This window comes from Eutrigla gurnardus, assembly GCF_963514095.1.
Source record: "Eutrigla gurnardus genome assembly, chromosome: 2".
Lineage (NCBI taxonomy): Eukaryota > Metazoa > Chordata > Actinopteri > Perciformes > Triglidae > Eutrigla > Eutrigla gurnardus.
Genome location: NC_139916.1, coordinates 28,222,127 through 28,236,382, shown reverse-complemented (window position 1 = coordinate 28,236,382; position 14,256 = coordinate 28,222,127). Strand labels below are relative to the sequence as shown.

Below are 14,256 nucleotides of genomic sequence, written 5' to 3'. Positions count from 1 at the left end.
AAATATTAAACTTGTGTGAATAGGCAAATTAAGCCAATTTTGCTTCTTCGCCTCATTGGCATCACATTTACACTGCCCAGCATTAATTTGTGCCTTTGCAATGACCTTTTAATCATGATGCCTGACAAATTCACTTTGTGTCTGGTGTGAAGAGTAAAGGAGTCAAGTATAGATAATGTGCAGATTGTGGTTTTCTAGCTGGTAGTGAGAGAGCTAGCGAAGCTTATCTTTAATTCTCTTTAGCTGAATTCTTAATAACCTGGCTGACAAACACATGCTTCTTTGGCTCCTTCCAATCAGATTATCTGCCTATTAAAGATGATTATAAAACTAAAGCAACATGACTTTCTGTAGTTTTAGTTCACCAGCTGATTTCACCGACTAGAACACACTGAACCAGACACGTGGTGTTCATCACTCACATCGGCTGCTACAGCTGACAGCAGGTATCACAACTAAAAGAACCATTTGCATTGCCTCAGAACACTGCCCACATATCAACAACTTTCAAAAAGTAGATTTTACATTTTTAATGTTTTCTGTTACATATTTTAAAAAGTTCGCATTTTGTCTTAAGAACGACAGCCACAAAGTTAAAAGCATGTATTTTGCCAAGCATACGCACATGCAGACAGACAGACAGACAGACTGGCAGGGAGTCGTGTCTACACACAGCACCTCCACCCACAGCACTTCACACTCAGAAAAATAGCCTGGAAATGGATAAAAGAATGATATAAAAGAGAAAAATGTGCACAAATGAGCAATATATGCTTGATGCAGACACAAAGTTATAAGGCAGGAAAAGAGTCAGAAAAAGATGTGGAAAACTCAAATCAATGTTTGATGCAGATGAAAAAGAAAATAGGAAAAAAGACAAGGTGAGTAAAATCAATATCAGGCTGAAAAATTTCAAAGAACGTGGGCTGGCACATAAATGGTTGTATTTGCTGGAGATGAGCAGCAAATAAAGATGGGAACAAAACAGAAGAGGATAAAATGGTTCAGAGGCTAACACCTTAGCCTCCATCCATCGGTTTAATGAAGGCTGTCAATCGGTGTGTGATGGTCCACTTTAAATACTGATGAGTCACGTGGAAAAGAGAGAGCAGCACGGATGGAAGAGAGGAACGTTTTGGAGAGAGAGGATGCGATGCAACAGGATCATGCAGGATAACATAGTTAGAATGTGGGTCTGCCTGGTCTAAAGGATGGTTCACCTCCTTCGGTAGAGTGTGTGTGTGTGTGTGTGTGTGTGTGTGTGTGTGTGTGTGTGTGTGTGTGTGTGTGTGTGCGTGTGTGTGTGACAAACACTATGCTAGGGGGCCAAATCACTATCAAGGTGAATGATATCATAATATCATAAAGGCGGTGCTGAGGATCGATGGAAGGGTGATCATACCTTTGTTAGCCAGGCGGACACAGTTGATTTTGGTTTCCTGTGAACAGAAGAGAAACACTGTTCAGGAGACCCGCGGACAAAATTCCCTTTACAGAAACATTGTTATTATAATAATATTTATTAGAAGAGTTGTTTTGGAGTGGGAAAGGAGCGGGATCGGCCCTCTTTGACAGAGGACTGACAACAATGAGTCATAACTCCGATTGATAAACACTTTACAAAGCTTTATTTCACTTTCCTTCCAGGTTGCTCTGTATGGGCTGAATCATATTGAGATTGTGCCAGTTTGTTATAATAATAATAATTATGATTATTATTATTTACTTTTTGTCTGCTGTGCCGGCTTAAATTCCAAACACAAAACTCAGCCCATTCCTCGACAAATTCTTCCATTATTAGTGTTATTAACTCTGAAAAAAACCCATTCCAAACAGGACTTTGGAAAGGCCAAGTTCCTCACACTGTACGTCCGATTGACTTGGAATTTGACACACGTGTCCATCTCAATGTGCTCTTACAGTAATCGTCGGTACAATGTATGAGGATGTCATGGACACAGACGATATGAATCCCGATGTATTTGGGATTTCACAACAAATACAAAGCAGCAATAGTGGATATTTCATGATGGATGAAACCTGGTTGGTGTCTACATGAACATAAGCCCCTCCTCCTCTATAGTCAAACTTGACATGAGTTGTTACGTGAGTAACGTGTTTGGTGTGAACGCGGCATGAAGCCTGGTAGACCACAGCAGCCTAGTTAGGATGCTATTTATGTTTAAACGTGTGCCCATGTTCAACGTTGTCATTACCATACAACTCAACTGCACTCTCACTGACATCTGGACATCTCTGTCCATCCACAGCTGGTCTGCCTCTGCTTCCTCTAAGTTCCTGTCATTCTCTCCCTAATGGGCTGTCAACACCTGAACAGGCATCTTTTTGTTCATTCCAGGTCTTTTTATTCCTCCACTGCTCCCACCTTCCCCTCCATGATGTGCTGTCACAAGTAAGAGGTTGTAGCTCTCGCACTTGTCACATGGAGATTGGCCTCCTTCACATGTTGGCCCATTTGTCAAAGACGATTGCTACAGCAGTTGCTGACACTAGCGCCTGTCAATTTAGCATTTGAACACAATCACTCCCAAGCGCAGTTGGGTTACAACAGCTTGTTGCTGAATGGCGAATCATCAAAAATCCCATTGAAAAAGACTTTACATTGTACTGGATTTGAAGTTGATGAGGTTGAATCTCAAGTACACCATCTGAAAATAGCCAAAAATGTTGAGTTTAGAATTCAGCTCCAGGAGTATTCTTTTGAATGTATACATGCGATATATTTGATTACAAATATCATCCATCTAAGTGAAATGCACCACAATCGCTGCTTCCATATCAGAAAACAAAGTTCAGCACTCGTAATGTTTGTGCCAAGTTTAATTTGTTTACTACCAACCCTAGCCCTGACAAACAATTTCATATTCAGTCTCAAATAATCTGTCACTCAGACCAAATCGCCCCCAAGGTTCTGCTAAAATAATTAATTTTCTTATAAATTTAGCCGTTTAAGTTTTGTTTAGTTTAAAAAAAAATAACCCGGAAAGAAAACCTGGAAAGTGTTCTGATGGCAGAAATGAGATTAGAGCTTTATTTATTGGAGAAGTTTGTCATAAAGAACATCTTTAAATGACGAACAATGGCCATGATTAACTGATCATGGAGAGTATAGCATTCACTTTTAATTACCTTGAAAAAAGTGGAGAAATGATCCATTGATGACCAACTTTTTTTAACCCCAATTATTATACATTCTCATATACATGAACATGCAATAAAAGGCATGCAACCGGCCGGATATAACAACAATAACTCTGTTTCCCACTAAATAACGTTCCCATGCAACTAAACTACACTCTCAATTACATTTTAACAACAATTGCAGTAATACAAACAAAATCAAAGAAAACACACCACAAAACTACATAGACACACAACTACTTGGTTTGGTTTAGTAAAAACATCATGGTTTGGATTAAAATGACAAGGACATTGAAACAAAACAAAAACACAACAAAACTACTTGGTTCTAACGGGACTCATTAAAATTGTGAGATTAAACTTTGGCGGCATACCCCAAAACAAATATTGACAATCCACTACAGTCCATTTGACGACATTAAAACTCTGAATGTCATAAATTGCTCCTTAAATGTTACTGAAAGCAACGTTCAGCAGAGCTGGTTTCAGGTGGCAGCTAATCACTGGTATTTGAAAGTGTTCATTTTTGTCAATCAGCAGAAACGACAAAATGGCATGTTGCCTTGTATTTGGTCACCCCAATATTGATACATGTAGTCGTTATTTTTATACAGAACCCTGAGATATCCACAGTGACAGTGAAAATTCATAAATATAAAGCCATCAGGTGAGGTTTATAAATCAATTATTTAAAAGGGAACAACACACTTCTCTCAACCTTTAACCACTTGAACACCAAACCTTTCGAGTACTTGAAGGATACTTGTGTACCCTTTGTGATGTTGATGTGTGCAGAATATGATGTAGAAATATGGCACACTGAGAGACTGTGAATAAAGTCAATATTCAGATTTAATTTCTAAAATTAAGTGATTCAGTTTCTCGTAAAATGAAAAGTGACCTGCAATTTTTTAAACATCATGTGTTTTAATTCTGTTGAATCAATCTCTGCAGCAAAATAAAATAAGAGAGCCAAACACGAGACCTGTGGTTAATATCCTGCAAGTTTGTTCTGGTCACATCTGCGTGCTCGTTTTTGAATACCGATGTGCTTATCTGATTCTCTCACTGGTCTTTCGTGGTCCTAGGGTTCTGTTTTCTGTGACAGAACAACGCGAACGTCACTACTCAGTGGAGGAATACCTGTTTGCCAAGAAGGTTAGTGAGTTCAGTGTGACTGTTGCACAGCCTTCCACCCACAACAGCAGACATATTTTTATGGAGAATCATGGCTCAGCTGCAATGATTTATCGAGAGGCCTTGGGCATGTCACTTTGTTCCCCTGGACTCCAGGCTGCTGGCCTCCAGCTGGCATCTCTGGCTCCTGCCCAGTCGGGTAGCCTCCTACATGCTAGCCTCCAGCCAGCTACTCTTCATCTCTAACCCATTCCTGGGAACCCGTTTGGCCCTGGGAGGGTGTCATAGCATCCAGTTTGCTAGCCATCAGTTAGTTAGTGTCTTGACACACAAAATGAGGGGTTGAGGAAACTTAGATTCCCCAAGCCGCCCAGTGACCCAGAATCTCTGCTGTCCAGCTCAATGGCCGCCGTCTAGGCCGTTCCTGTGTCGGAAGTACAACTCAATGCCGAAGCCTGTTCCTGTGTCGGGGTCTCAGACAGTGCCACGCCCGTTCCTGTGTCGGAGGTCCCAGACAGCACCAAGCCTGTTGCTGTCGATGGTCCCAGTTGATGTCAAATCAGTTCCTAATGCTCCACCTGCTCCTGGGCCGCAGAGCACTCCTTTTCCCATTCCTGCTCGACCACAGTGACCTCCTGTCCCTGTTTCGGCCTACAGCCAAGTCATCAGTTGCCAGCAGCGCTTCTTGGTCTCAAATCTCCATAGCCATGTCCCAGAGGGATCCCACCTCCTTGGCTTGGGTGTGGTTTCGCTCTGGTTGATGCCCTGGCTTACCCCCATTTGTCTGAATTGAGTCCTGAGCTCCTGCATCGTGTTTCAGCAGCCTGCCCCCTGTTGGAGCTAAGTCCTCTGTTGGAGCTAGTTATCCTGTCTCCAGGCAAGTTCTGCTTCCACCTTTGTTCCTCCCTAATGCCTGTCCTCCAGAGTGGCTCCATCATTCTGGGTGTCCTCCAGCACTGCTTCACTCATTTGGCCATCATTCTGGGTGTCCTCCAGCACTGCTTCACTCATTTGGCCATCCTCCAGGGTGCCCTTCAGAGAGGTTCAGCCATCTACCCTGCCTTAAGGCCATCTGTCTGAGGTGCCTGACCTTGTCTTAACCGTATTCTTCAGTTCCCTGGTCCCTTTGTTCTAGAATGGTCCTGTGTATGTTCCAAGTAGGATTCCATGTCCATCTTCATTATGTTTCTTTGGTTTGTCTTCAGTTTGGCTGTTATCAAAGTTTGCTTTTTGTTTGATTCTACTTTCCTGCTGCCTCTTTCTCCATTTTTAACTGACAGTCATGACAGCTCTCATTGTCTGATTGTCAGCCCCTGCAGATATTTTCTACAGATATTGAGAATCAATGTAGGAATCCAAACCTTTAACACCTGGATGGCCTCAAACAGTAATCAATGTGTTTTGTCCTTAGTAATGTAATGTAAAGGCAACTAATCTACAGGATCTACAGGAGTACGTTACTTGTTGAGACTCCTGCACATTCACTTCACTGAAAGCTGGTTTAAAAAAGTTATGTGCAATGAATTTAAGTTTTTTCTTTGAATATATGGATTCCATGTGAATTATTGCAACTTGTTAAATAGATGCACCATGTCTTTGTACATTCATATTTTTTTTCTGGTGTGAACTATGGATACTAATACATATACCTAATTAGACACGGTAAAGAGAAAACACTTAACTGACCATGAACAAATATGAGTGTATCTTAGAATGAAAATCAATTGGGATCAAACACCACATAAAGCAGATGTTCCCCTCCTAAGTGTGGTGTATATCCCAGAAATATCCACCATGGGAATACGTTCATCTCCCAGAGCATCACAGACTTTTGTTTTCCAGAAAGTGGCCTATTTAGAGGCTCGGCTGTTCTGGATTCACTGTCACTGTGAATAGAAGTGCTGCTTCGCCTTCACTCATGCTAATGGGCCAAACCTCAGGAGGTTGCAAGAAGCAAAGTTAATAAATGTAAGGCCAATTTATTGCCCTGCTCCTATCCAGAGAGGCTGTGAGACGAGAGGAGGGGAGTTGTTTACGGTGGAGACACTGGAGACACAGTGTGTGTGTCTCTGAGTGTGTAATGGTTTACTTTGTGGAGCCTGACGGGAATATCAAGTGTGTTTGGAGCTGCAGCTGCTGTGTGGGTGAACTCCGCCTCTGTCTATCTGTCCATCTAGTTCTTTCTTACCATCAAACAGCTGGTTGGGTCAGTTTTCTGACTGATGGGCAGGTTTTACAACCATGTGTGTTTTCTGTCTGACTTGATTGGCTGCTGGGGTTCCCAGGCAACGCGAGGTAGTCAGGGAAACAACTGTCATAAGTCTCTCTCACTATCTGTCTTTTTTCTTCTGTCTACTTGCTTCTCAAAAACTAACAGCTCCTTCTACTTTCCAAAACTTCTGATACACAAACACAGACACACACGGATACACAATCCGACCCAGTCTCATGGCTGTTAAGTCACTTCATACAAAATATTGGTTTAATTTTCAGCGACATGAATTGTGAATTATGTCGCCTAAATGTAACGTTGGTTTCGTTGTCTAAACGCATCGGTTTTGTAGCGTAGCGTCATTCTGGCTGAAAAAACATGGTGGCTGACACAAAGCATGTGTTAAATTTGTGTCTATGTATGAGTAGATATCAATTTTTTAACTAATTCACAACCTACCGCAAGACTAAAATATAAATATATAATATATAAAAGTGCATTCATTTTGAATTTTTCCGAGTCCATTGAGTGCATCTTGACTGACATTGACTGTCACTTCTCTCTCTCCTGCAACCACCTAAATCTGCACTTTGATGCTTGTGCATGTGTGTGTCTGTGTGTGGGGTGTGTGTGTGTGTGTGTGTGTGTGTGTGTGATGCTGATTGTCAGAGTACCGGGTCCAGCCCCTGAGGCTGTTTTCTTGTCAAGAAATGTGTCTGGCTGCATCTTTCACACCGCGGTAGGGCATGTTTCTTTTCCACGTGTGCCTCAGAGTTTCTCCTCCAACACTCCCACCTTCAATTTCCCCATCACTTCCCTCCTCCATCGCTCTCCCAGCCTCCTCATCCGTTCAGCTCCTCTCCTACCCTTGCATGAATTACACATCTATTTCTTTTCATTGTCAAAATGATCAAGTGATACGTGTTTTCATGCATGGTAGCATGGATGGAGATTCTTCCTGAAACTCTTGTTTTAAAAGGAAATACAAGTTGCATTTAGCACCTTAATGCCGTCAGCACAGGTTTTTGATGGACGCTAATTTAACAGAATGTGTCATAATGACATGTTGGTTCAGATGTTTGTACAACATCAAAGTGGTTAAAGCTTCTACACCAAACCGGCAAGTAACAGAAATCCATTCAAATTTTGTAATGTTGATGAGCACTGCTGCCTCACCGCGTTTAACACAACGCATTTGGTATTTGCAAAAAATATTTTCATCCTCATTTCTCATGTTATTTTCGAGTTGTTGTGCTTCTTGTCTTCCTTTACCTCCAGCCTCAAATGTGCAAGATGAGCCCAGACTGATGTTATAAAGCTGGAAGTATGTTGACACTTGAACCTGGCTGCAGAGATTCGGTCTCAATCATGTGTTTTTTTTATAAAGCCTGGCTCCAAGGCAGCTTTGAGGTTGGACGAGGTTGGAGTCAAGTTGCCACATGGTTGGAACCACACTGACCCCAAAATATCCAACCCTAAAATCACAATATTGTACAAAAAATACAGAAAGTACACAAATTACGTTCTCAGGTAAAAAAAAAAAAAAAGTCTAGACCAAACAAATGTGGTTAACAAAAACAGCACAAACTAAAATACCTCAAAGGGAATTTTAGGCAACAAAACTACTTTGTTTATTAAAAACCATTATGGTTGGATTAAAATAATTTTTTTAATTGAAACAATGGAGGCAAAAGTAGTTGGTTATGTCTAGGAAGTAAAAGTACTTTATGTTGTAGCACCAAACGTACTTAATGTTACATTTTGGCAAGGCTAGACATCCTCTTGATATCCATTTCCACAGACATGAAACTAACTTGTGAGACGTCCAGAGCAAACGTAATCCACCACATAATACGTTTACCTTGGAACATAATTGTCAATGTAGTTCAGTTGTGTGGGAACGTCATTTTTTGGAGGCCAGGCTGTTTTTGTTTTTTTTTACTTTCTTGGGTTTCTTTCTAACTATGTCCCCCATATCTCTGTCTCTCTCCTCTCCCACTGTTTCTCTTCAGGCTCTATCTTTGCCTCTAGTATTACATCTTCTTTAATCTCCTGTTCACTCTTTTTAGACTTTTATTCCTCCTCGCTCTATCGTTCCTCATCCCTAAGTCCCAGATCACTCTTGCTCTCACTTCTCTTACTTACAGCCTACGGCACTTTTCCTGTCTGCTTGTGTGTTTGACTTTAATGTGTGTGTGTGTGTGTGTGTGTGTGTGTGTGTGTGTGTGTGTGTGTGACATCACTAGACATCGAGGGAGAAATCAAGATTGCCGTTGGTGAGCAGTTTTAATGTGCAGAGCGTCGACTAATTGGCACAATGATGGGAGATGAGAGACTGACATCAGACTGATGTCACCCCAGAGGGGGGAGGGAGAACGGGAGAGAGAGATGGCTTAGAGGAAAGACTAGACGAGGGAGAGGGAGGGAGAGGTAGTTGGAAGGAAAAGAGAAAGAAAAGAGAAGATATAAAAAAGCATAATGAAAATGGATGAAATGAAAATGAGACGGGGAATGAAAACTAAGTGGAGGAATGAACAACATGTTCATTAGTCACAAAATGTTAAACTACTGATTATGTTTGTGGACACATTTCTGAAATTTGTGTCACTTTTGGAATTACCTGTCAGTCGCTACGACACTGTACACTATAAAATCAACATTAGATCGAGACATTGATACCAACGTTAGTTTAAGACAAAAAAAAACAATGTTAGGCTTAGACAACAAAACCAAAGTTAGGTTTAGACAACAAAACCAACGTTAGGTTTAGACAACAAAACCAACGTTAGGTTTAGACAACAAAACCAAAGTTAGGTTTAGACAACAAAACCAACGTTAGGTTTAGACAAAACCAATGTTAGGTTTAGACAACAAAACCAACGTTAGGTTTAGACAACAAAACCAACGTTAGGTTTAGACAACAAAACCAAAGTTAGGTTTAGACAACAAAACCAACGTTAGGTTTAGACAAAACCAATGTTAGGTTTAGACAACAAAACCAACGTTAGGTTTGTTGAACCTGCTTCTGTAAAGGGCCCCAGAAAGCAGGTTCAACAAACTCTGAACCTAACCCTGAACTCTGAGTCTGGAACCTAAAAACTCTGGGTTTTAGGTTCCAGAACAGCAGTTCTGAGTTAGTTCAATCAACTCTGAGTATGTAAACTCTGAGTTACGCCCGTGCCTGCCGACTCTACAAAGCCATCATCAATGGAGCTCCGATACTACGATTCACTATGGCAACGGGGAGAGCGTTATTAGATATTACTGAGTGTTTATGTAGAAAATGAGCTCATCCTTAGAAAGCGGAGCAACGTAACTGCAGCAAAGTAGCGATAGTTGTCGTGGCGGACATTTACGGCCCGACTTAATGTGTATAACTGAATGAAACAGTTGATTGGTCTAAAGGTGATATATCTTTATTTTCAGCCATGAAGAGCGACACTGTGGTGTAGTGGTTGGCAACGCTGCCTACAGTGTAGGCGACAGGGGTTCTATTCCCGTAGATCTCAAAGTAGCGCAATCAACAAATAATAATTTTTAAGTAGGTGTAATCCCCCAGGCACAAAAAGAAAGTGGCTTCGTCTGAAAATTAAGCATGCAAATATTGCGCAAATATGTAGACTAAAGCATATCATTTTAATCATGTTTCACATATTAAACAGTAAATATAAGCGGCTATTTCAACAAAGAAATGTCCTTTTTCAGAAAACACCCGTTCCCAAAAAAATCTAAAAGAGCTCTGCAAAAAATCTGCATTATGTCCGTGATATGAAATGTTGAAAATGTCAGAGAATATTATTTAGATATGTGATTGGTAAATAATCAAAATCCTCTCCCGACGTAAAGCTCATCATCATTTCCATATCGATTAGGGTGATGAGGAAAGGACGGCATTTTTTTTTTGAGTTGGTTCCCATCCATCCATCCATTTTCTACTGCTTATCCTGTATTTTTAGGGTCACGGGGGGTCTGGAGCCGATCCCAGCTGTCATTGGGCGAAGGCAGGGTACACCCTGGACAGGTCGCCAGTCTATCACAGGGCCAACATGTAGAGACAGACAACCATTCACACTCACATTCACACCTACGGGCAATTTAGAGTCATCAATCAACCTATCCCCATCCTGCATGTCTTTGGACTGTGGGAGGAAGCCGGAGAACCCGGAAAGAACCCACGCTTACACGGGGAGAACATGCAAACTCCACACAGAAGGAACCTGGGCCTACCCGGGAATCGAACCCAGGACCCTCTTGCTGTGAGGCGAGAGTGCTACCCACTACACCACCGTGCAGCCCTGAGTTGGTTCCCATTCCGGAAAAAGGTGGAGACATGTAGGAGAAACTCAGGGTATGTTGAAGAAAAACTGCCAGCAGGCAGGTGAGGTTCACAGTCAGTTACTATGGGAACTGACCTGAAAGTTAAGTTCACTCTCTTTGAAGGAGGTGAAAGGAAAGAGGGAGAGATCAGATGAGGGAAAAGACAGTGAAGGAGTGGACACAAACATGCACAGACAAAGATGGAGAAATCATTTGAGAAAAATCAAGTGAGACATGGACAGCATTTAGGAGGGTTTTCTTTGCTTTAAGAGAAACAGTGAGTGGGAGGTTTGAGGAATCATTCCTGCTAAATGTTCTCCAGAGACAACGTGACAGAAAATGAAAGAGTACGAGGGATGAGAGACGTCCTCCTTGATGGACAGGTGGAGCTCTGGATTATCCACGAGAAATAGACTTTCATCCACAAGATCAAACTCCAACAAACCAGCAGAGTCCTCTAAAATGCAAATGAGGGAAAAAGTGACACCTCCTCTCACAGAATGACTGACAGCGACGAAATTACACAAATCAGAGGACTTTGTGAGAACCGCAGATAACTTAAATCCTTTATTGACACCGTATCACTTTCACACATCCCCACTGCAACAGAACATAATGGAGATATTGAATTTAAGGAATATATTATTCAAATCCTGACATTCTTTTTTCGTGGTGAGTCGTGGCTCGGCAGCCTGTTCACAGTCAAATGATTTTCTGCAGCTTCACAAACACAACAGACGCACTAATGCAAGGACTGCATGTGTTAAAGGAGACGTGTCCTTCAAGGAGACCAGCTGGGCTCGGGCTGTCGTCAACAAACATTCAGAGAAAGTCGGGAAGCTGCTGTGCGACCCTGAACGTTGCTTTATTGTGAAGTGAGCTGGAGGACAGACAGCCGTTCATACACCTCTTTAATCAGGATAATGATGCAGGAGACGGCTTCTAAATGGGACACCATCCCATCTAGTTTGTTTAAAGGATGCAATCTGCAAATTTAGTTTTTAACAGATGAACTAACATTATCACCAGAATGTGAAGAGGTTACAGTGTTGATGTTATGTCCGAGACGTCTAGAGGGCATCTCAATTCAGTGTCCATCGTTCTGAGGTTCATCTGAAGACTGAATACGTCACAGTGTCTGAGACGAGGCTTCCCATTTCAAAGACAGACATGCAGCTCAGAAAAACAGCCTTCTTTCCCAGATTCAGAAGATCCAACTATATCTTTCACCGCCCAACCTAGATTTGCTGTGACAAGCTTAATCAACGTGGCCTCAACCAGCAGATCAGCAGCTGTATAAACTCTAAAGTATATCATGAAGCAAATCCTCCAGCATCATATAAGATAACAAAGAGTCAAATAGAATCTCTGGTTCCATTTTGACCATATAACAAGAAGACAACCTTCTGTTCTGAAAAGTGAAGCCACAGCTTAAGTACCTTAAACTTGCATTCTCTCTACTGGCCGTCAGGAGGCAACTCCTCTCTGATTGTATAAAATCCCCCAAATTACCCTACTTCTCTCTTAAATTATTTTCTCAGTAAACATTGTAAACATGAGTTTATGGTCTCAATCTCTAGTTTCAACCCTTACACAGTACAGGATGATGTTAATTTATTAAATTATGGTCCATTTAGAGTCAAATAGACCAGAAAGCAGGCGATGCCTTAAGGCGGGGCTACCTTGTGATTGACAGGTTATTACCACGCTACCAATGCAGTTAGCTACTAAGATGACTTCAACACTATGCTGTAAAGTTGACCTTGAATTATGAAGGTAACTTTGTTGGCATCTTCACACCAGAATCCAGATGGATCCAGATCCTTAAAGGTTTCTACTTGGGGTGCTGCTCTGCTGTTCATCAGATCCACCCATCGCTCCTCCACAGTCCAACCATGGTCACTTCCTTCACTGGTTGGATAAAATCCAAAATGGTATGTCTACTTCTTATATTATTAAAACTATGCATATAATGTTGGTTACCTCTTCTATGATTTTGATCTAAGGTCAACCGCTGCTGGTTGCTCGGTGACTGGAGCCACAAAGGTTGTCACAAAGGTTTCAGAGACCACTCGGTTCAGCCTTCATGGTCTTCAAAGGATGATGTTGACTGGGAAGCGCGTGTCCTCTGAAGGAGGATTGTGATGTGTTGTAGAGAAATCTACTGATTTTAGCATGCTTACAAGCTCGTCCGTCCTTTAATACCACGTGTCCCTCGAGGGACAATAGTAAGTCACTATGGGCACAGTCCATACAAATAAAGAAGGGATATTCACATTAAAATTACATTTGTGACGCGCCACGGCAAAACCAGCAACAAGTCGGGTGGGACGAATTCGCGTAAAAAAGTATACATTTTGTATTTGTAGTTTCGGAAAAAAACGGCCGTTGTCTGTGTCCCTGCAGGGCCGTGTACGGCGATGCTGTTCATTTCCATACTGATCACTGTTGGCCGTTCACGCGCTGTTGTTATTTTTTCGGCAAATCAGCTGCGCGTTAGAAGCGAAACACATGGCTAATTATACAGCGTCCGTGTCCCTCGCAGTGGAGAAGTCGGAGCGGAAAATATCAGACTCTATATCTACGGTTACATTTCAACGGGATAAAGACAGCGAAATGGAGGAAATCCGTAACTTTGACTGCAAATGCTACGGAAGAAGAAATGAGAACTCTCTCCTTGGAAGACATTCATGTAGCGACAAACTTTCTCAAGAGCTTATGTACAGCATACGGATGGATTCTTTAGCTGCCGAAAGAGAGCAAACGGACATAGAGTAGTTACGTCGGAGATGACTGCATCCACCAAAAAGCCGCAGACGAAAAGAAAGTCCGCCCGGACCTCTTATTTCATCGGAGCCAACGAAGTCTGCAGGAATACTTTTCAGTTTCTTATGGGGTGAGTTTCTGTTAACATCCAAGTTATCTACTTTGCTTAGCTAGCTAAGCTAGCTCAGTACTGTTGTTATAAAAGTATATGCACATCGAAACTAAGCTGTAATGGGAGGTTTTTGGCTCGTAATGTGGGCATCTGATTTTACAGTAAGGTGCCAAGGGGCCTGTTGCATTGCTTGAATTGACTGTGATGCTAATGGGTTAGCAACTAGCCTACCTGAGGACAATAGGCTAGTTGCTAAATCATTAGCACTAGCTAGTTAGACGTGCCTGCAGGCTAACAGTTACCAGATATCACTGTAGGAGGGAGGGCTTATCTGAATGAGATGCAAATGAGCACCATTGTGTTTCTTTTCTGGCCAGGTGAGGTGAGGTGAGATTTGCAAATCTTTCAGGCCAGTTTTCTCAGTGAACGGTTTTCAGAGAAGCATACATTCAAATTGCCACAACTTCGTCAAATATTATTTCCATGTGTTAGACATCATTGGAAAGCTAAGAAACTACACTTTCAGAATCTGTGAATAACTCAAAATGCC

General features: G+C 41.8%; 1 protein-coding gene across 1 annotated transcript in view; it reads right to left on the bottom strand.

Annotated features, from left to right (window-relative positions):
- The window catches only part of ptprt (protein tyrosine phosphatase receptor type T), a gene marked incomplete at its 5' end in the record, with an annotated part of 328,852 nt that overhangs the window by 116,828 nt on the left and 197,768 nt on the right, over positions 1-14,256 (bottom strand). Inside the window, one exon of the mRNA XM_084025273.1 lies at positions 1,403-1,439. Within this exon, the coding sequence (XP_083881399.1) occupies positions 1,403-1,439 (37 nt within the window). The remainder of the gene's footprint in view (positions 1-1,402; positions 1,440-14,256) is intronic.